The sequence below is a fragment of the Phycodurus eques genome, chromosome 6 (genome assembly GCF_024500275.1).
Source record: "Phycodurus eques isolate BA_2022a chromosome 6, UOR_Pequ_1.1, whole genome shotgun sequence".
NCBI lineage: Eukaryota > Metazoa > Chordata > Actinopteri > Syngnathiformes > Syngnathidae > Phycodurus > Phycodurus eques.
The window spans coordinates 13,565,555-13,589,054 of record NC_084530.1 but is presented as its reverse complement, the minus strand read 5'-3'; the positions used below and the strand labels follow the sequence as shown (position 1 = coordinate 13,589,054).

General features: G+C 42.6%; 1 protein-coding gene across 1 annotated transcript; it reads left to right on the top strand.

Annotated features, from left to right (window-relative positions):
• Positions 1-978: 978 nt before the first annotated feature.
• ldb1b (LIM-domain binding 1b) lies at positions 979-23,398 on the top strand. Its single transcript, XM_061679015.1, has 11 exons — positions 979-1,118; positions 13,463-13,565; positions 14,866-14,910; positions 15,102-15,177; positions 15,263-15,365; positions 15,488-15,660; positions 17,729-17,851; positions 17,944-18,027; positions 19,505-19,628; positions 19,719-19,867; positions 21,287-23,398. Exons 1-11 carry the CDS (start codon positions 1,076-1,078, stop codon positions 21,515-21,517), a joined length of 1,254 nt encoding a protein of 417 aa, XP_061534999.1. The 5' UTR covers positions 979-1,075; the 3' UTR covers positions 21,518-23,398.
• Positions 23,399-23,500: the final 102 nt, after the last annotated feature.

Genomic DNA, 23,500 nt, shown 5'->3' with positions numbered 1-23,500 from the left:
TTGTGCAGGTGGTCGTAATGATGTGGTGGGTCGGTGTAATTAGTCCATCACAACCATAACATTACTGTTGGCATGCAATAACATGTGACACACATGCCATTTAGCTTGTTGTGGTCGTATGTTGGCGTTCACCTGAAATCCGGAGCATGAGTTCGAGAGAGCATGGCAGCTAGAGAGAGACTATTCGTTGGGTTGGAACACTGAAATAAAATTGAAATAAAAAGTTAAAAAAGAAAAAAAGAAAAAGAAAGGAAGTTGGAACACACTTGTATAGTGCAGCCACACGAGGGCGCTGCTACCAAAGAGCAGACAGAGACTGTTGCTCTGCCTCTGATAGTGTCACAGCCAACATGGGCTTCCCTGTCGAGATGTAAGGATGTCCTTAAAGGCAGAGAACATTGGATTGATCCCCATTCATTCGCAGGGGATAATCATATGGAGAGACAACCGATCTCAGGCAGCCAAACTCAGTGTCTGCTTTCTCTCTTCTTAAAATTCACTTTTACTGTATGGCATTCTCTAATTATTCCAAGATAAGTCCATCTGTACTGTGGAATAAAACATTATCTATCCATCCACTTTCTATACTGCTTATCCTGTTCTGGGTCACAGGGAGTAGGAGCCTATCCTACCTGACTTTGGGAGAAAGGTGGACTACACCCTGGATTAGTCTCCAGTCAATCACAGGACACATAGTGTAGAGCCAATGAATAAAGTATCCTCCTGCATAATTCAAGGTACTGTATTTAAGCACAGTGTTGCCCAAAACATAGAAAGTAAAATGTATATTTAATCCACAAAAGCTAAACTCATAATAATCATTTTGGATGAGTCAGCTGACTTCAGATGAGTGCAGAAAAGTGTGTTTTTAAGGGAGGGCAAATGGCATGGTTGTTATCAGAACTGAGGCAGACGTTCAATTTCCTGTTGACTAGTGAGTGGAAGTGCCCCCTCCTCACCCTCCAATGCCTCTGAGCTGACAGTCTGGACACTGGAGATATCGCAGAGAGGGAGAAGCATGAATACACGACAGAGTGTAAGAGTTTGAGCAGTGTATCGCAATCAACGTGACTTTATGGGTGACAAAATGGCCATGTTACAGCTAGACACTGAGGGAGGTAAGATGACCTTTTCCTTGTGGCCTCACGCACAGCTGATTCAGCAGCACATGACTGAGGAACGTTCAAGCCAGAATGCTTTTGCTGTGACTTCTCTCAGCTCTGGTTCATTCTCATCTGCTTTTTCTCCACTGTTTGTGCTTTGAAGAAATTGGATTAAAGAGAGAGGTCAACTTCACTCACCGCACATCAGGGAGTTTAATCAGTAATGATGTGCCCCGTTTAATCAATTATGAAAATATTTGAAAAAGGATTGAGCAACAACCAATTTAAGTAGGCTCCATACTAGGAAAATGGAAGCCCTCTCTTTTCTTATGTGCATTTTAAAAATGACAGTCATTTGTGATTCGAATCACATGTTTGCGTTACCACTTGTTGCTGGAAATACATTCAAAGGACACATTCACACTTGCACCTTAAGCAAAAGAAAACAATTATTGTATGCCAGCCATGGCAGCTAGGTTGTGTGAATGGCAAACTAGGGGCTCATGCGACTGAGAGAGTCTTCAAGAACTGCAGATCAAATTGGCAAACGTAAGGGCATTGCTTCATAAGCAGCACTATAAGGATCATGAGAAATGTTTGCGTGAACACATACTGTACTTTCACAATGGAATTACTGCTCTGTATTACATATAAAATACATTTTTCACTAAGTAATCTTTAGTTGCGATGTGAAAAAGCAAGTAGGCGGAAGACGTTTCTCTGATGCCTTCATTTGATTTCATTGTTATTTCTGCGTTTGACTGGTTAGCACATCTGCCTCACAGCTATGAGGATCCGGGTTCAAATCCGGCCTCACCTGTGTGGAGTTTGCATGTTCTCATCATGCCTGCATGGGTTTTCTCTGGGTACTCTGGTTTCCTCCCACATTCCAAAAACATGCAAGGTAGTTGATTGAAGACTCTAAATTGTCTGTAGGTGTGAATGTGAGTGCAAATGGTTGTTTGTCTATCTGTGCCCTGCCATTGGCTGGCGACCAGTTCAGGGTGTACCCCACCTCTCGCCCGAAGTCAGCTGAGATATTATTTATGCTTTCTACTGTCATTTTAACGCATTTGATGTCTTTGTAGCATTGTTTATAGCGTTATATCCATTCATCCAGCCATTTCCTGAGCCGCTTATCCTCACAAGGGTCGCGGGAGTGCTGGAGCCTATCCCAGCTCTCATCGGGCAGGAGGCGGGGTACACCCTGAACTGGTTGTCAGCCAATCGCTTCTCACATCGCAGGGTCCACGGTGGCCAGAGTATTCTGTCACGATATGATGTTATCAATTTTAAACGAACCCAGAAGCATGCGGAGGCTGAAGGAGTTTGTGGAGAATGGTTTATTGAGAAGGGATTTGGAGATGGAACCTTGAGGCGTACTGGTGGGTCGTCGAGACAAGGAATGTGTGGCAGGGGGTGGCGTGAGCAGGTGGATGGCCTGGCGGCGTGCTGGAAGAGGTCAACAAGGCGGGGAACACGGAAGGAGCACTGAGGACAAGCAAGAACATGGAGGTCAGAAATATTGCGAGGACTGGCATAGCTTACGTGTAACTTGAGAGCCGTTGTACCACAGGTAAACGTTAATACTCTGGCAGTGGAGTCTTGGAACTGGCAGGCTTAAATCCAGGTGATGATGAAGGCTGATTGACAACAGGTGCGCGGCCGAGGTAGTGCTGATTACTGGGAAGAGAGAGAGGGAGAGAGAGAGAGAGGAAGAGAGAGAGAGAGAAAGAGAGAGAGAGAGAGAGAGAGAGAAATAGAGAGGGGGTGAGAGGGGCGCAAAGCGCCACCCAAGCTCCAACAAAGGAACTGCAGGGCACAGCTCATGACAAAAGGAGGGAAACTTGTTGCGTGAGTGTTTAATGATTCCATGATCTCCTGGAGAACTTTGTCCTGTCTTCCTATATGGGTGCCTTGGAGGGTGAGTGCTTGTCTGAGCGCCTCCGGGGTTGCTGGGTCCATGATGGCAAGAGTATTCTGTCACGATACAAAGGTATCCGTTGTAACTGGACCCAGAAGCAAGCGGAGGCTGAGCAGTTTGTGGAGAATGGTTTATTGAAAAGGAATTTGGGATTGGACCTTCGAGGCGTAATGGCGGGTCGTCGAGCCGGGAAACGTGCGGGAGGCGGTGGCGTAAGCAGGTGGATGGGTTGGCGGCGTGGTCAGCAAGGAGGGGAACACGGAAGGAGCACTGAGGACGAGGAAGGGCATGGAGATCAGAACAATGTGAATAAGGCATAGCTTACGTGCGAGTACAAGGCCAGTGTACCATGGTTGAGCGTTAATACTCCGGCAGAGGAGTCCTGGATCTGGGGGGCTTAAATGCATGTGATGATGAAGGCTGATTGGAAACAGGTGCGTGGCCAAGGTGGTGCTGATTACTGGGAAGGGAGAGAGAGAAGAGGGCTATAGAGAGGGAGAGGGCGAGAAGGGTGTAAAGCACCACCCAAGCTCCAAAACAGGAACTACAAGGCATAGCTCATGACATTCAGTTCCCTAACGCCTATTGAGTGGTGTTAAAAGGAAAGGTGATATAACACAGTGGCAAACATGCCGGTCCCAGTTTTCTTACAGAAAACACAGGCAACACATTTGGATTGAGTGATTTTTTTGCAGAAAAATTAAAAACAACAACAAAAGTTTAAACAGTAAATATATTGTCTTTGTAGTGTATTCAATTTAATATTGGTTGTAAATGATTTACAAATGATTGTATTCTGTTTTTATTTACATTTTACACAATGTCCCAACTTCATTTGAATTGTTTTTTGTAATTATTCATTTAACGATATGTTTATTACTGTGGCTGTTGTTTGCAGTGTTGCAGAACTGCACTGAGAACTGTGAGTGTTAAAATATTGCCAACAAGCATGATGCAGTCCAGTTGTACACCACTGCATTAAACATATTGTTTAGGCTACAGCTCTCTGTCGATGCTAATCAAAAATGAGCATTCGTCCGTGCATCCATTCATCCAACCATTTTCCATACCGCTTATCCTCACTAGGGTCGCGGGCATGCTGGAGCCTATCCCAGCTGACTCTTGGTGAGTGGTGGGGTACACCCTGGACTGGTTACCAGTCAGTCGCAGGGCACATATACACAAACAACCATTTGCACCCCCTCATGGAAGCCGTCAACTTATCGTGGTGGAGGGGTTTGTGTGTCCCAATGATCCTAGGAGCTAAGTTGTTTGGGGCTTCATACCCCTGGTAGGGTCACCCATGGCAAACAGATCCTAGGTGAGGGACCAGACAAATCATGGCTAAAAGACCCCTATGATGAAAACTATTAATGGATCTAGGTTTCCCTTGCCCGGACGCGGGTCACCGGGGCCCCCCCTCTGGAACCAGGCTTTGAGGTGAGGCTTGAAGGCGAGCGCCTGGTGGCCGGGGCTGCACCCATGGGGCCTGGCCGGGCACAGCCCGAAAGGGTAACGTGGTAATCACACTCCTCAGCCTCCCTGGTAAGGTCTATTCAGGGGTGCTGGAGAGGAGGGTCCGTCGGGAAGTCAAATCTCTTATTCAGGAGGAGCAGTGTGGTTTTCATCCTGGCCGTGGAACAGTGGACCAGCTCTACACCCTCGGCAGGGTCCTCGAGGGTGCATGGGAGTTCGCCCAACTAGTCTACCTGTGTTTTGTGGACATGGAGAAGGCGTTCGACTGTGTCCCTCAGGGGGTCGTGTGGGGGGTGCTTCAGGAGTATGGGGTACCGAACCCCCTGATACGGGCTGTTACCGAACCCTGTTCGACCGGAGTCAGAGTTTGGTCCGCATATCCAGCAGTAAGTCGGACTCGTTTCCGGTGAGGGTTGGACTCTGCCAGGCGTAGAGGGGGTCCGCCGGTTTGATGGCCTCAGTATTGCATCTCTGCTTTTTGCAGATGATGTGGTTCTGTTGGCTTCATCAAGCTGTGACCTCCAACTCTCACTGGAGCAGTTCGCAGCTGAGTGTGAAGCGGCTGGGATGAGAATCAGCACCTCCAAATCTGAGACCATGGTCCTCAGTCGGAAAAGTGTGGCGTCCCCTCTCCAGGTCGGGGATGAGATCCTGTGCCAAGTGGAGGAGTTCAAGTATCTTGGGGTCTTCATGAGTGAGGGAAGAATGGAACGGGAGATTGACAGGCAGATCGGTGCAGCGTCTGCAGTGATGCAGATTTTGTATCGATCCGTTGTGGTAAGGAATGAGCTAAGCCGAAAGGCGAAACTCTCAATTTACCGGTCAATCTACGTTACTACCCTCGCCTATGGTCACGAGCTGTGGGTCGTGACCGAAAAAACAAGATCCCGGATACAAGCGGCCGAAATGAGCTTCCTCCGCAGGGTGTCCAAGCTCTCCCTTAGAGATAGGGTGAGAAACTCTGTCATCCAGGAGGATCTCAGAGTAGAGCTGCTGCTCCTCCACATCCAGAGGAGCCAGATGAGGTGGGTGGGGCATCTGATTCGGATGCCTCCCGGACCCCTCCCTGCTGTGGTGTTCCGGGCACGTCCCACCGCGAGGAGACCCCGGGGACGACCCAGGACACTCTGGGAGACTACGTCCTTCGGCTGGCCTGGAAATGCCTCAGGGTCCCCCCCGGAAGAGCTGGATGAAGTGGCTGGGGAGAGGGAAGTTTGGGCATCCCTGCTAAAGCTACTGCTCCCGCGACCCGACCTCGGACAAGCGGTATAAAATGGATGGATGGATGGGTGGAACCATTCGCACTCACATTCACACCTACGGGCAATTTAGATTTTTCAATCAACCTACCATACGTGTTTTGGGGATGTGGGAGGAAACCGGAGTACTGAAGAAAACCCACGCAGCCACGAAGAGAACATGCAAACTCCACACATGTGAGGCCGTCTTTGAACCCGGGTCCTCAGAACTGTGAGGCAGATGTGCTAATGAGTCATCCACTGTTCCGCCATGAGTATTTGTATCTTTGTTTATATACAAAAATTAGATTGTTTCCATGTTTATTACGTTGTTGCCATTAAGTGTATACTGTTATATGGAAGAAGCAAATCCTTTTTGAACAATTGTAGCACAAACGTTCTACTCATAGGCAGTAATATCATAAACAATTGTATGATGCCCGCTGTGATACAACATGGTCATCCAGGGCCATGTATTTCGCGGTTGTGTTGAATTACAAGTATATTTTGTTTTAATTAGAAGAGTTAAGTGGCTGTTAATGGAATGGACAACGTATCGTTTGTGTGAATGGATTGTTTAGCATTGAAGGTGATTTGCTGTCATAATTTACTCCCCATTCTTGTCAGAACGCAAGCTGTTAATTGCAGAAACTGCTACTCTCTACAATGTAGTCCGGCAAGCAAACACAACTTACATTTTAATAAATAAGTAAATTCAAAGGACTTTTTTCAGTTAGTACTTGGAAATTTGACTTTAGGTGTGGTGTGAGGTTAGCCAGAGCAGAGAAGGTTCGGCAGTATAACATTTGTGTGTCGCTGGTTAGGGTGCTGCTTGAAGATAAGGCCTGCCCTGTGCCTCACAGCGAAAGAGACGGTGTGTGTAAGCCCTTAAAGCCTTATCCTGAAACACCTCCCACCCCCACCGTCTCTCCATCACCCGACACATACTTGCTCTGTGGATTAACCCAGTCATGTAACATTTCAATGGCAAAGCTTATAACACGCACGCGCACACATACACGCACACACAGACAGAAAGACAAACACACACACAGGATTAACCCCTGTGTGTCCATAGATGATTCTTAGCCTCTCTCCAGTTGTGAAAACTTGCTTGTGTTACCGTGGCTACTATATAGCCATAAAGTGTATGATAGACAAATCCGCATAGGTCGCGCACATTCACACATACACACACACACACCTACACGCACACACACACACACACACACAGATATAGACACGTGCACACATACTCACTGCCGTGAGTGACTACACCGCAAGACATACAGTAAATGGATGATGACAAAAGACTGACGGAAGCCTCCTGAGCTATGAAGTAATCGTGTCATACACTAACTGTGGTTGAAGAAATATATCCACCGAAAGTCAGCCTCAGCATCTTTTTTCACTGGTCGGGTGAGTGGCGTGCCTTTAAGGGAGTTTATCTCCTTAAGAGTCTGTCAAAGAGGTGCATGTTTAAACTGGCATCATCATTTTGCAGATTAAATGCACATCTGTAACAGCGAACTGGGAAAGGAAATACCAAATTATTTTGTTGAATATTGCAATTTGAATAGCAGCTTCACTAATAGACTGCAAAATGTCATGGATTGTAAATCAAACTGATAACATGGCACTAAATTGCACACTAAACTGGTTTATTTACTTGTTCACACAGTATTATAGGGGGTTCAGATTATAAAGCTAACAGGCATTTTGACCTTTTCTTCTCACTAAATAATAAAATGTAAAAAAAACTCACTAATCTAGACTTGCCTATGAATGACTTTTCAAAAAATTGTTTCAGGTCGTAATAATCCTCTGAGTTATGAAACTCACACTAATTTAGTCAGTAAGACTAATATATTAATATTTATGTGAACCTTCAATCACTGGAGCCGTCTGACTTAATACTGCTGCCTAATTATTGTCTTCACTCCAGACTGGAATGGGTGGAAATTATATTACCATAATGTTGTTACTGTTTGCGTCGTGCAGTACACAAACCTTAATTAAAAAAATAAATCTTTTATGAACCATTATGTTTTCACTCGGCATGGTGGAATAGTGGTTACAACATTTGCCTCACGGTTCTGAGGGTGGTGGTTCACATCCGAGCTCCTGCGTGTAGTTCTTCCATTGCTTGTGTAGGTTTTCAGTACTTTCAGGTACTCCTGCTTTCTCCCACATTCCAAAAAACATGCTTCATAAGTTGATTGAAGACGCCCACTCGTCCTTAGGTGTGAATGGTTGTTTGTCTACTATATACAGTGTATTGCGATTGGCAGGCGACCAGTCCTGGGTCTTACCTGCCTCTCACCCAAAGTCAACACGGCTCCAGCTCAACCACGACTGTAATGGACAAAAATGGATGGATAGTTGTGTTTTCGTTCTCTGTGTACCTGCATAAATCAGAACTCTGTTTGTGCTGGTCATTCATAGTTCATGTACGACGAGCATGCACTCAATACTACTTGTTCTTTTTTATTTCTAACTTTATCCATATGGGTGAGTCTTGTCTGGCTGTGATCTGAATATCTGATTATATTTTGAGGGGATTTAAGCAGATTTAGAGGCCATGGGATTCTCCTTTGGGCTTAATGCTGTTTTTGTGTGTGTCTGTGCATGTATGTGTGTGTGTGTGTGTGTGCGTGTGTGTGTGTGTGTGCGCACGCGTTTGTGCGTGCGTGTCTGTGTGTGTGTCTGTGCACGCCCACGTGTGCGTGTTTGTGCACGTGTGTGTGTGTGTGTGTGTGTGTGTGTGTGTGTGTGTGTGCTTGTGGGTTTCGGGAAGAAAAAAAAAAAATAGAATTTGAACGTGATTGGTTAATTCCATCTAACAATTCTATCTACGGGCAAGAGGCGGAGTACACCCTGAACTGGTCGCCAGCCAATCGCAGGGCACATATAAACAAACAACCATTCTCGCACACATTCACACCTATGGGCAATTTAGAGTCTTCAATTAACCTACCACGCATGTTTTTGGGATGTGGGAGGAAACCTGAGTGCCCGGAGAAAACCCACCCAGGTACGGGGAGAACACGCAAACGCCACACAGGCGAGACCAGGATTTGAACCCAGGTCCTCAGAACTGTGAGGCAGATGTGCTAACCAGTCGCTCACCGTGCCGCCTATGGCAAACATATCTTTTGGAATTATAGCCAAATAGTTCACCTTGGTTTTATTGGACCATAAACAAATCTAGGTGCCTGGCCATCTGCCCTTTTGCCCTTGATTTCCAAGGTGCCTCTTTGTCCTTTTTTTAAATGTATTTATTTTTTTTATTTTTATTTTTTTAATGTGTGTATGAGTGTGTGTAAGCCTGTCTGGGGTCTTTCATCAATAAAATCTAATGTAATCATGTAAAAAAATTTATTTAAAAAAATAAAAATTTAAATTAAAAAATTATTATGGACTTCATAAAGTTATACGTGTTTGAATAGAGAGAGTGCATTGAGAGGGGAGGGGTCTCTCTCCGTGTGCCTTCGTGAGCTGCTCATCCACCAGTGAGATTCAAGTTTATCAGACATAAAACTCACCAGAATCAGAGGTGCCGTAAACAGAGCAAGAAAACAAGGCACCACTGAATATTTCCCCTGCTACCTCTCACTTATACACACAAACATAATTTTATAGCCATTAAAAACGATTCAAATAATTTTAACATGCTAAGTAACGACTTTCCGAGCTACGCTTGAATGTACCATATGCCATGGCTTACATACGAACAATCAGACCGATCAAATGTTTGACAAAAATGCCTGGTATGTTTAGTGACTCTTTTACACGTTAATTGAGACAATGTGTGACAAAATAATAGATCATGTTAACATGAGGAGGGATAATGTAGAGTGAGTCGGTGATTGTGAAAGTTGACCGGCAAGGAGATGTCGATGGTCCACTCCACTCCAGTCCAGACCTTCCAAATCAAAACTTAGCATTTTGATAGCCTAGGTGTCATAATGTCAAATCAAACCCTGGTGAAAGACTGATATGATTACCTACAGTATATTAGTTTGCTTGCTAGCTATTTGAATGTAATAAACAAAGCCACTCACTGCCTTGCACCTATTTATGGAACATTGTTTGGAAAATTATTGATCCTATCCTCATATGTTGATCAGAGTTTTGATTTCAAGGTTTTAGTGGGCCTTATGATTTCAAATTGGGCAGACCGGGCACTCGTTGGGAATGACTGAGTTAGTGTTTGATTGCAAACATGTCCAAAAATAGGCAATAATGTCGATCACATTTCCAAAAGCTGCAGTCCATGAATGTCTTGTTTTGCTTAAAACACAAAAGTAACTTTTCTTTGCTTGACAGATGACTAAGGAAATCAGACAGTAGTCCAATATGACAAAACATCTGAGGATTTGAAATCTAAATTCATATTTAAAAAAGAATTCATTTCCGTTTCACTTCCTTTCCATCTTGTGTCATCGTTGGACAATTAATTATCTGGCTAGTTGTGATTTAACTTCATTGTATTTTAACTCAAGAGAAGTTAAAAGAAGCAATTTTCATTAATGCAGTTTCCTTTTATGATAATGGTTTTGTAAATTCAGTCGAGATGAGGAATGCTATGAATGTATTGTTGAGATATTTTATTTACTGTACTGCAGAAGGTGCTTAATTAATGTGTCCAATTTTACACTGTAAAAAAACTAAATATATATAATTACAAAGTAATTGAGGGCAGAGAAGCAATGCTATGCAGTGGATGGGGAAAGTGAGATGGACCACCTAAAATCAATTTCTCAATTGTGTTTCATTGGAAACAAAAACAGTTCCAGAGAATAAATCCACTAAAATGTACAAAGCGCCAGGCATGACATGGGATTTTTATTTTGGCCACAATATAGTTGTGACGTGCACACAAAATGCTAATAAGTATGACTACAAAATGATGTAATTTGCGTACAAAATACTAATTGGTGGGTTTGTTATCATTCTGATTATCAACTAAGCAAAGGGTGCGCACCTTTACTAGAAACTCCAATTCCTGGTGTCCTTAAGGAAAGTGTCTTTTCTTATTCTGTTTTCATGAATAGCCTGCAATGCTATGCTAAGGCATTTCAAACTCATGTTCCGTGTGCCCCCCTTTTAACTTCGAGCACCTGCCCCTGCAAAGGTCTCTGCACGCCCCTGGTTCAGGGTTTCGCCAGCCTCTCGCCCAGAGTCAGCTGAGATAGGCGGTTCAGAAAATGGATGGATGGTTTTTCAAATGTTACTTTTATAAAGTTCTTTCTTGCTTGCCTACTATCTGACGCAGCTCTGTTGTTTGCAGCAAGCCGATATGCACTAATTAGGTGAACATGAACATCACTTGGCGGCCAGCTTCATTTCCACACGCACTCCCACTTGGCTGCATTAGGCCAATTCTCATCTGTGTCACTTAGAAGGATGGCCTGGGATGAAGGAGGAGGAGGAAAGGGGAAAAATGCTTAGCAGACAACCTTTATGAGCACTGGAGTGGAGTGGAGGGGAGTGGAGGGGGGCGACTGGCGGTGGCGGTCAGGGAAGAGAAGAACAAATGTACTGCGGAGAGAGAGGAGGAGGAAGAGGAGGAGGAGGGCCTACAGCTATTGTTCATGTCCTCCCGTGAACAAAGGGCTCATCGGGGTCCGTATGTAAACCCACAACAGGCTTCAGCCGTCTGACAAGGCCTCATGCGGGACAAAACATAGCCGACACAGTCCCGCTATTTGGGCCGTATTGCTTCCCCGGCCTCACAGTTCGCGGAGAAGTGGAGAAGTGCATCGATCGCGTTCATTGGGACGTGTCTTGTGGGTACGTTGCGCCGAGCCGTCCATTCAGCGGGCCTGTCGGTCTTGACGCACGAAGCGCACACACGGACTCTGCCACGGATCTGTAAACAGTCGTCTTCTCATTGGACTTCAGCGCAGGTAAACGCTCGCTTTTTCCCGGCTACACGCTTCTCATTTTTTCCACAGCCGGTGCCGCTATTAGTTATGGCTGACTGGCTCACGCGACTGTGATTTGTTTGGTTACTTTGCTGGATCCTCGTTTAAAAAGGGATTTGATGCAAAGGCGTTAGCAGCGCAGCTAGCAGCTGCTTTCTGTGCTGGCTAACGTTAGCTCGGCCACGAAGTCCTCTACGTGGTCTGATTGCACCCACTGGCGATGGAGACCAGTGGCAGTATTTGCTGAGTAAGTTTGCAGTTTGTCTTCTTCGGGATTGTTTCCTTGTATGTGCGCCTAAATCTTGTGCTTCGAAGTGTGCCAAGCTAACGTTTCCCCGAGCTAATTGCTGATGGTTAGCATTGTGCGCTTGGTGCCTTTCTAATTTCCTTTGTAACCCCACAGTCACCCCACAGTCCGTCCACGCACATAAAATGTGCGTGGACGGACTGAGAAACATTGTACGTGTCCACGAAGCCTTTACAAATGTTAAGTGCAACTTTAACAACACAGCAGGTTTTGTTTTTGGTAAAAGTTTATTTTGTTGGGTGTTTCAGTGCAAACCGAGCGGTCTAAATGTATGCAACTGTTATTGTTAAGTGAACAGTTCATGATGTGTAGAGTTTGCGTGCAGTCAGATTTTAGGTTATCGTACAACGTAGTGTTTGAGCTACTCCATCCTGGACATGACATATATATGCTCAGTGTGTGTGTTTGGACAGTGCAGCGTCTGCTTGTTGGACAGGAATGAACAAATTCCCAATGGAGGAAGTGGAATCCTGCTGATGTGATTGGGACTGCCTGTCATTAACCGCTAACAGGGGAGGAGAGGAGCTAATGGAGCTCTTACCAACTAATGGGCACATAACATCGATTATTTATTTATTTATCAACTCCATTCGTGTTGTTTTTCCTCCCTCTTGCTGTTGCGCCCAGCCCATTGCAGTACTGCTTGCTTGTATGGTAAACAGCTTCTGCTGACAGTAACATGAAGGCATAGTTTTATTTTTGAAGTTGCTAAACTTGTTTTAGGTCCTGACAGGACAATATTCTTTTGTTATTACAGCCAAACCTCTCTTGTGAACTATATCCATTTTGTATTAAGGCAATAACATGGTGCTGCTTAGGACTTTTTTTAAAAAAATTTTATTCACTTCACAACTGACCACCAGTGTTGTTCATATTACTGAGTCTTTGGTATGTATTAAATTAATGTGAAGCAAACATCTTAGTAGACATTAAAGGAAATTCTGCTTTTGTTGTTCCTTCACCAGCACAAATCCCAATTACACGTGCTTGAAAATCTGGCACACAAAGACACAGTCATATGTTTATTATGTTGAGACAAGACATTTATGAGGCGGGGCTTCACCATGGTAACGGCTGGGGTCGTGACCTGGAGACTTCTACCCTGGATAGCCTTAAGAGATCTGGCCAATTTGAGTAATTTAAAGGGGTATGAGGCCGGTGAGAGATGTCAAAAGGCTTGGTGTTTAGCCATGTCTGTTGGTACTTGTGGACTATATTTGTATCTGAGTAGCAGAAGCACAGTGTGTACAGGAGAAACGAAAAGAAAAAAATCGAAATATAGGCTGTAATAGCCCCAGTTGGATGTGTGTCCCAAATGCATTAAATATGTGCATATTATTTATGCTATACTATGTCTAATTTAGGTTCCCCATGGCAGTATTTTCAATTTAACATCAACACTATAAATTAACCTTTGGCCCTCAAACATAAAAAGTAGATATTACCCTTTGATTTTTTTTTTTTTCTTCTGCTTTTTCTTCCAGGCTGTTCCTCCAAGTCATTCAAGCTGTACTCCCCCAAGGAGCCACCCAACGGTAGCACTTTCCCCCCTTTTCATCCCGGCACCATGCTGGACAGAGATGTGGGGTGAGTTTTGCGCCTGTGATTTCCTTTTGGATGTGCTGCACGCCTGATCTCAGAAGCTAAACAGGGTCAGGCCTGGTTAGCACTCAGATGGGCGACCAGCTGGGTATACCAGGTGCCATAATAACCTGATATATCCTCTGGCAGGGCATGCCCTCAAGTCTTCATAGATTGCATGTTTGGAACCCATACAACAGGACAAACTGAGGACCGCAGAGGTCATGCAAATAAATAGTTGAAATCTCAATATATATTGTGACTAGGGCTGTGACTCATAATTATTTTAATAATCAATTAATCTGTCCATGATGTTTTTATTATTATTAATCAATGAATCAGATTAGTGAGGATAAGCAGTTCAGAGAATGGATGGATGGATTAAAACAAATATAAAAAACGGGATGTATTTTCAAATGGACAGTGCAGACAATTCACAAAGATAAATTATGATTCAGTCATTGGTTTGGTCTGCAACATGTCAGAAAATAGACAAAAAAATAATTGTTTTCCAAAGTAAAATAAAATATTTGCAAATGTCTTATTCTGTTGAAACACAAAGATAATCAGTCTAAATTATTATAAAACTTTTATTTATGACATTGTTATCATTATGAATATATTTATTAATATATAATAATGAAGTTAAAATTATTAATATTTAATGTTGAGAGGCTGAAATTATGAGGAATTGGACAATTTTAAGTTAAAAAAATCAAAGCTCTATTTGTGTAGCATACTGGTAACAGCCACCCGTGGGAAAGAATTTTCTGCTGGTGAAGTGAACAGTTTTGAGAATGAGAAAAATCACACAGCCTTGCCGACCTGTTATCACTTCACTGGGAGAAATATTTCACGTAGGTGGTTATTCAGTTTTCAGCAGAGTGCGGATTGAGCCTTCGGGACAAAGTTGAAATGACCTAGAGAAATCACCATCTCAGCCACTGGGGTGTCATTTTTCACTGCCATAAAAATTATGCTTAAGTTGGTTTCCTCTTGGTTTCCCCTCTTTGTCTGTTTAAATATCAATTAACAGTATGCTTAATAATAATATTATTGTACGAACGATAGAATAATAGATTATAGCGATGTCTTGCTTTGAGCAACTGCAGGAAGTGTTTGTTGTCCAGAGTAACTTCTGATGCCCATGACTTGTAGGCTCTGTTGGGTAACTAAACAAGATGGTGTTGTGTGTAGCGGAGAAGTGTTACATTTACAGTCTCATCCTATTTGTTACACAGTTTTGTGTTCTGAGTTGGTTTCACTATATGTGATTTGAAAAGATCTCTCGCTCTTGCTTCTCCAGTCCAACCCCAATGTATCCTCCCACATACCTGGAGCCAGGCATAGGGTAAGACAACATTAACTGCTATTCAGATAACATTGTGGTCTCCACTCGCATCCAATTGAGCATTAAAGTCTGACCAGGCTAAATGAGGTTGTTCAACAGCTCTGATAGTACTGCAGCTCAGAATTTCCCTTCAGTTTTATTACCACAAGCCAACTGTTCTTTTGTTTTCACCTCGTTTTTTTATGGTGTAGGAGGCACACACCATATGGCAACCAGACAGACTACAGAATATTTGAACTAAACAAACGGCTACAGAATTGGACAGAGGTTTGTAAACTCTCTTACGATCTCATTTACACAACACAGAGCTGTATGTGGGTAATAGAATATTTATCCCGTCTCCAAACTGTAGGAGTGTGATAACCTATGGTGGGATGCATTTACTACAGAGTTTTTTGAAGACGATGCCATGTTGACCATTACTTTCTGTCTGGAAGATGGGCCTAAGCGTTACAGTAAGGAAAAATGCCATATATGCGTATCATTCTGCTGACATGCTACCTATTTCGCCTAATCTCCTCTGTGTAATATAATCCTTTTTATTCTCTCATCCCTTTGTTTCTTTCCATCCATCAAGCAATTGGTCGGACGTTGATTCCAAGGTACTTTCGGAGTATATTTGAAGGCGGTGCCACTGAGCTCTATTATGTGCTGAAACACCCCAAGGAGTCATTTCACAACAACTTTGTCTCCCTTGACTGTGACCAGTGCACCATGGTTTCCCAGAATGGAAAGCCAATGTTCACACAGGCAAGTCTACCCCCCCACCCCCATTTTGTCCATTCCTTTATCTGTCTCAAATAAATCTTTACTTGCAAATTGGTTGACTTAACTCACAGGTTTCAAAACTAAAGGCAGAAAAATCTGTACCTTGACGAGTGCTCAGACTCGCCCTCTAAATCCCCATTCGCTATTCATATTGACAGTAACAAATTATTTCCAAATTAGAATCTAATCATTATACATTGTACTACTATGAAATAATTGTCAAACGAAGAATCCGATTTGCCACATCTCCCTCAGGAAAAGTTTTTTTTTTCAGTTTGAAATGGCTTACTTTAACCAGGATCGCTTGCGTTTTGTGCCTGTCGGTGCTGTAAATCTTCGCTGCCTTGGAACAGCTGCTTCCTTTCCAGCAAGTCTGTTTACTACCTAGCCGGGGCGAGCTACCGAGGGCTACCTAGCCGGCTGGCTATCTGCCTCGATGTGATGGAAAAACCTTTTCTCATTCGTTCTGCTCCTTTTCGGCTTCAGTTGTGGCGCTGCCATGAATATACGTGTAGCTCCTCAGGCTACCAACTATTAGGCACTTCCTTCCGTGGAGACCTTTTTTTGCTAACTTTACGTGGCAATCTCAGTGGAGCTCCAATGCGTACATGTGTAGTAACTAAGGTTGGGCATCGAGAACCGATTGGAACCGGGACTAACGTTCCGGTTCTCCCAGAAGCATTCAAATAAAAAAATTTCGGTTCCCAGTTTCTATGCGTGCAGTCCGCCGACCCCGAAGAAGGAGTGTTGAAAACCAATAAAGAACGCGCACGAAGACGTGCTTGTGCCCAACGGCGGTGGCGAACAAAAGTGTCTTAACTGTTAACATTAATGACCAGTCGCCTCAGTGCAACACTTGGAATAAGATTATATTATGCAAAGGAAGCTTTCACGATGTGTAGAAGTCTGACGTTCTCCCTCCCGCTCCGAGCCTCAGCCTACACTGCGGGGAACTTCAGTGAAGTCAACTTTCAGTCAATTGGGTGAGTGAAACAATAAAATACGTCTATGCCAACATTGAGGCAGCTAACAAGGTAAATGGTTGGTTGCACTTTTGCACTGATGGTTTTTAGTGTTTATTTTTATTTTCTTCGAACCAACGTAAGAACCGATGACAGAAAAAAAGCCTTTTAGTTCATAGGTTTGATATTGATACTGGTTATAAAGAACCCCGAGTCAAATGTTAATTTTAGTTTATGCTGTGGCCTGCTAAGAAAATGGATGTTCATAATTTGGACACCCTTTATTTAAAGCATGCAAACTTTTTTGACCCAGCCCTCTTAAAGAATCTGAAGCGTTTGAAACCGGAATCAGGACGGAATAGCTCTAATTTAAACGATGCCCAACCCTAGTAGTAACTATGAGCAGAAAGTCCAAATGGCGTCGGCCATAAACAAAGGCTAAACGTGAAATATTTTGGATTTTATTATGTAAATGTGGCGTGGCAGCATTGCAGCTCTTGTCAGAATAAAGTAAGTAGTATGTTATTCTTTTTGTTATGATTCAAATCCAAATTTTTTTTGTTTTTTGGCAGACTCAAGTGCCAGTTCCACAATGATTCGTGCATAACCTTCGAGACAATCAATTACAAATACAATTTTCAATGATGTTGGATTTCAAATTTGATGTGAAAAAATTTAAATAATAGTGAATTTCAGGGGCAGTTGTGTATCATGTGTTGTGTTATCATGAGGTGACACATTTATGATTTTCACAGTCATTTCTCTGAGGGATACGATAAATACGATTTAGGCGGCGATGAAAATAATTTGGACACTCCTGACTTAACTCAATGAAAATACTTTTTTTGTGTGTGTGTGTGTGTGTGTTATATAATGCTACAAATGTCTCAACACAGACTCGATATAGACAGACGTATTGTAACATGCGGCTTACGGTGAAAATGAGTTGGACAGCCCTGACTTAACTCAATGAAAAGACAATTTATTTATTTTAGTTATATAATGCTGCAAAACGTCTCTACACAATCCATGTGATGATAAAACTCTGAATGAATATACACATCCTAAGCCTACTGTGACTTCTGCAGGTATGTGTTGAGGGCCGCTTGTACTTGGAGTTCATGTTTGACGACATGATGAGGATAAAAACGTGGCACTTTAGCATCCGACAACACCGTGAACTCATCCCTCGCAGTATACTGGCCATGCATGTGAGTGGATGGCAGTCCTGAATCTTTTACATTATGCTATTATTGTATGTGTTTGTCAGCTATTTACTCTGCCCTGTTGATAACCTTCTCAGGCCCAGGACCCACAGATGCTGGACCAGCTGTCCAAAAATATTACAAGATGTGGCCTGTCAAACTCTACTCTAAACTACCTCCGAGTAAGTCAAACACAAAACATAATACCCTCCATTTGGTGCTCAATGTTTGGTACTCAATTTTTGCTTCAATAAGTTTCTTTATGGAATATGAACATACACAAAAATAACTTCTTGTATTTGTTATTTATATACACTTTCTGACAACAAAAGTCTTGAAGGGTGTTATGCTGAGGAGTTGTGTCTTAGTTTCTAATAGCACGTGTACAAGTCGGACTGGTTCTGCAAGTTAAGTGCCTTCTGAACAATTTTCAATGCATGAGTCACAGCCTCCTGTTGTTGAATATAAACATGAAACAATTTCTGAACTTTGTCTAAACAAAGCTTCTTCTCCAGTAAAGGTACCAAATAAGCATTATTTGATTGGATAGTCTCATTAATGGGGTGAGAAAATGTATTCTCATTGTTTGCCATATTACACTCATTTTGGATGACAGAAAATATGAAAAAAGATAAATGCAAACTTTTATTGAAAGAAATTAGATGATGAAATTAGATGATGCAAAATACAAAGGAGTGTATTTTGTTGTTACTTTGCACACAAAGGTCTGTGTAGGCATTTCGGTAAGGAACAAATTCATTTTGCTGCTAAATGTAGGCAGGTTTTAGTCACAAACGTACAAAGAAATTGAAAACAACAGGATCAGGACCGCGTTAACTTGCTTCCCAGGATCCCTTTGACATGGCCGTACCAAGTTCACCAGATTTACTTGTTCCGTCCCGCCAGGGCACCTGTTCATGTCTACTAATTAAAATTTTGCGCCGGTAAAAGTGTGGCGTAGTTTTATTTCTTTACATAACGAGTTAGAGTACCGCTGTCACTGTCCACATTTTACTTTTTATTTTCTTTACAGTGTTGTCGTGAATTCCTTGCAAGTCCCTGGCCAGAACTGAAAACTCATGTGTGAGCATGTAAAATGAAGAATACATGCAGTCATTAGAATTATGAATGTCTGTTTCTTTCGGGATAGGGGTAAGCTTTGTTTTACTGCTGTACCTAGAAGTCAACTAAATGTCAGTAGCTCAGCCGTAAGGACGTGGGCTTTGGAAGCAGAGAGAACTAGTTCCAAGTAAATTGGAACTAGTTGCTGCACATCCCCTCATTCTGACATATTACCACGCATGTCTGCTGTGTGTGATGTGCAACAAAATGATGTAGAGCAGAGTGTAAATTAAATTTCCCTTTGTGGGATTATAATGAGTATTCATTTATTATGAATATAAAATACATTTTCTTTTTAAAGCTGTAGATTTATCTGGCAGTTATGTGCAGCTCTTTGATACTGGTTATTGTGAGAAAAGCCTAACTCCATAGGTGATATTCTTCTTGTTTTGCTGCATGTACTTGAAATACTTACTATACTAAAATTGTAACTATGATTTATTTGCACTTAAATTTTCCATTTTAAAAAGTTGGCACTGAAAATAATACGATCGTTAACAACTTTTTAACCATCTATCCATGTGTTCTGTGCTTCAGCTATGTGTGATCCTAGAGCCCATGCAGGAACTCATGTCTCGACATAAGACGTACAGCCTCAGCCCCAGAGACTGCCTCAAGACCTGCCTCTTTCAGAAATGGCAGCGAATGGTGGCACCGCCAGGTAGGTGTAAAACACACACAAACTAACATTTGACAGCGCATACACACAAACATTTCCTTACATGTAACTCTTCCCGCTTTCCGTGTATAGCCGAACCATCAAGACAGGCCCCAAACAAACGACGGAAGCGTAAGATGTCAGGTGGCAGCACCATCAGTGGCGGAGGAGGACCTAATAACAACAACAATAACAAGAAGAAGAGTCCTGGTAGTGGCTTCCCTCTGTCCAGTCAGGTTCCAGTAAGTACATCAGTGAAAGCTTCTGTCTATGCTATTGGTATTAGACCAACTGTTGTGTTGATTCAGTGTTTGCGCCGGGACATCCGCCTTTATTGGCTGTTCTGTATAAATAACACTATAATGGCACGGAATCCAATATTCCACCTTTTGAGGTCGTGTCAGAGTATGACTTTTGTGTGATACTTGACTTACAAGTGCCCCGAGTTTTTCGAGTAGTCACATGGTCGTTTTTAAAGATTTCTTATCTATTTATTTTAATTTTGTGTTTTGGGGGGATTTGTGTTGCATTTGAATTTAGAGCGAGCTTCAGATATGTGAGCAATAGTCTCAGATGCATGTTCAGTCATTAATACCCTGTATGCGAAACATCACATGATCAAACCCATCAAACGGGATAGCTGACTTCCTTTGTATACTATGCTAATGAGAATGACTATGGTTTGATTACATGATTGTTTGAAGCTGAACTTCCTAAAATGGTGTTTTCTTTATGGCTGGTGTCTTTGGACAAAAGTTAAATACATGCATATTTATTATTATTATATACAAATATGATCTGTCCATCTCTAAAATAAAGCTTCCACTGTATTTTGTTGAAGAGTTACTTGATCTGCCACTGACTTGTTGCTCATATGCATCTGTCACTGTACACTGAAGCTGTTTGAGTTAAGGCCTCTCTATACGCTCACGCTCGCGCGGCCGACAGTGCCCGCATTGCATCACGTGACCGACGCATTGGGCCGCACGGCCCCTATTTGTCATTTGATGCACACACGGCACAAATTGTTCCTTGCGTAGAATGCCACGGAGATCATCTCTCGTGATTGGTCCGTTTTAGTCACATGGTGTGATGACGTACTCAGCCTTCCCCTTGGTTCAACATACCACCGACGCCGCCAGGTTCTTTATCGATTTTGCAGCATAATTAAACTTATCATCTGGTCATCCAGGCCCATTTGTTCTCGCAGACACTGTTTCACGGTCACCATTGTTCTTGCTGTGTTCCTTGTTCCGGAAAGGAAAGTAAAAACTGCTACCGGAAATGGCCAAACAATGCAGAGGAAACTCCACGTTGTAGTGTCCTAGCCAATACCAGCTGTAGCGACACCCCTGACTTGGAGGAGAACTGCAGTACATTGTCCAAACAGCGCGCGTGGGTTGCGCTCGAGTATAAAGGCAAACTGCGGGCGGGATAGCCGCAGTGACGTCAGCTCGGTCACCGCCCGTGCAAGTATAAAGAAGCCTTTAGTGTTCATTACCTCACATGTTTGTAGGAACATCATTAGGAACTCCCAATGCTAGGATTGAATCTTGATGTTTCATTGTTTGTGTGCCAGCAAAGTGTGTCACGTTGTGTTTAAGTACCTCGTCCTCATCAAGGATGTTCCCCCTGTTTAATATTTTATTTCATATCTACAGGATGTGATGGTGGTGGGAGAACCTACACTGATGGGAGGGGAGTTTGGCGACGAGGACGAGCGTTTGATCACGCGGCTGGAGAACACCCAGTTTGATGCAGCCAATGGCATTGACGACGAGGACAGCTTCAACAACTCCCCGGCTCTGGGATCCAACTCGCCCTGGAACAACAAGGCGCCCTCCAGCCAGGAGAGCAAGAGTGACAACCCCACCTCACAGGCATCGCAATAGAGTTCGGGCCCCTCCTCCACGACACAAATCTTTCGCGCCCTCCTCTGAGCTTTCCCAAAGCCAAAAGTCACAAGAGCAACAGGTTTCTTAGCAGCCCCCAGACATGCTTTTAGAGCTCTGACTCCTCCGACACATTGTGACTGGCAGAGCTCAGTTTGACCTCCTCCCAGGGCTTCATCAATACTGTGACTTCCCAACTTAAAGGCACCCTGGCCCCTCTCCCTTTCTAATTCTTTTCTGCATTTCATATTAAAAATGTCCTGTCTGCTCTTGCTAATTTCCACTTTGGACAGCAACATGGTAGTTCTGCTGATGAAGGAGTCGTGGTGATTGAATCCAGGAGAGAACTAACCCACACTAAACCCAAGAAGAAAGCTACAAAGCAGTGTGGCATGGCCATGATGGCAAGTTGCTTAGGGACAGCTTGTACACCCAGCCTCTAAACGACTCAATTCTGGACTGCTCTAATGCATCAAGTCACTAGAAACCTTTGTTAATATATTGATTGTGTGTGCGTGCATGCGTGTGCGCAAGTAAGAGAGAGTGTGAATGAGAAATGTTTCAGGAGAGAAAAGACACATTAGTGGCTTTGCTGAATCGAGCAGACCAGAATTTAGAGACCTCTTGAAAAATTGTTGAACTTGTCACACTTTCAATGTGGGACACAACAATTCACATTAAACACACACACATTGATACACACACAATTGATGGCAGGAGTTCCAGTTTCCTTGATGCGTGAGCCATCTCTTAGTAGACTCCAACCTAAGCAACATACACACTTACACATTTTAAGAGTTTTTATACAGTATATATTTCCCTAGAATGTTTTTAATTTCTATTAAACATCTTCAGTTCAGTTGTTACTTTTTTTATTTTGTTTTTTACAAATACTGAAAAGCTACAGACCAAGGAGCACCACGGGACTTTTATTCCTCCCCTAAAATATATTGTTTTTATTTTTTGTGTTTATAAAAGAAATTATTTAGTGTGGATGTTTTATTTTGTCTTTCTGTTCCTTTTGCAAATTTTAAATTTTGTGTATTTGTGCTTGTATATTTAAGGTAGTAGCAGTTCTGTCTGACTGTAATAAGATGTATTCTTACTTAGATATACCTAAAGCCATCCTGATCTAATGTAAAGAAACAAAATAGGAAAAATGAGGAAAAAAAAACGCAGCTCTTTCCTTCTCCCTCTTTTTTTAAGGGTAGTGTAAATGAAATGACAGAAGCCCTGAGGGTACAATGGCACCATGGGAAGGTGCTTTTCCTATATCTTTTGTTTTTCTGTATTTATTTAGGAAATTCTGAAATTCACTCAACTATTTCATGTCAACATAAATTGTTAGTTCTTTTCCCCTCCACTGTCAGACGTTTTATGTATTGCGTAACCTGATTAAACCCGATGTCAAGTGATTGTGCTGAAATGTTTGTTTGACTGGTGACTTTCACTTCAATCACTAGCTTTAAAAGTTATTTTTTAAAATGACCTTTCCCCCCCACAATGTTACAATTCCTGACATCTTCAGACACCCAATGTGTTCTCAAACCAGCTTAACATTATGTTCATACTGCAGAGTTTGTAGCTGTTGAGTCTATAAATTGGGTTTACGAGTCATAAAAAGCCTGAAATAAGTCCTGCTGTTCTTGATTTGGCCCTTCTGGTATTCATCACGACCATAGGTGAAGTCTTCTAACTCTTTTGTACATTTCTATTTTGTTATACTTTCAATCCATCTAAAATTGAGTTTGAATGGTGACTTGTACCTTCCTCAAACCCTGTAGAATCATTATTTTATTTTTTATTTTTTTTGGGTTAGTTTCTGCCCTTGCTAATTAATGTATGGTACCAATAAAAAAGATACATTTTCACTTTAAGAAATTGTTTCTGAAGTTATTGTAAGACTATAGCAAACTTGGTCATTAACATAACATTTAACCACTGGATTTTTGATAATTTATAACCTGTATATAGCACAAAATA

What these genes read in the sequence shown, in the direction of transcription:
- ldb1b (XM_061679015.1), top strand. Translation starts at nt 1,076, where the DNA reads ATGGGTGACAAAATGGCCATGTTACAGCTAGACACTGAGGGAG. An exon ending in ATGCTGGACAGAGATGTGGG is followed by an intron (nt 13,566 to 14,865) that starts GTGAGTTTTGCG and finishes TTGCTTCTCCAG; the next exon opens with TCCAACCCCAATGTATCCTC. An exon ending in GCAGTATACTGGCCATGCAT is followed by an intron (nt 17,852 to 17,943) that starts GTGAGTGGATGG and finishes TAACCTTCTCAG; the next exon opens with GCCCAGGACCCACAGATGCT.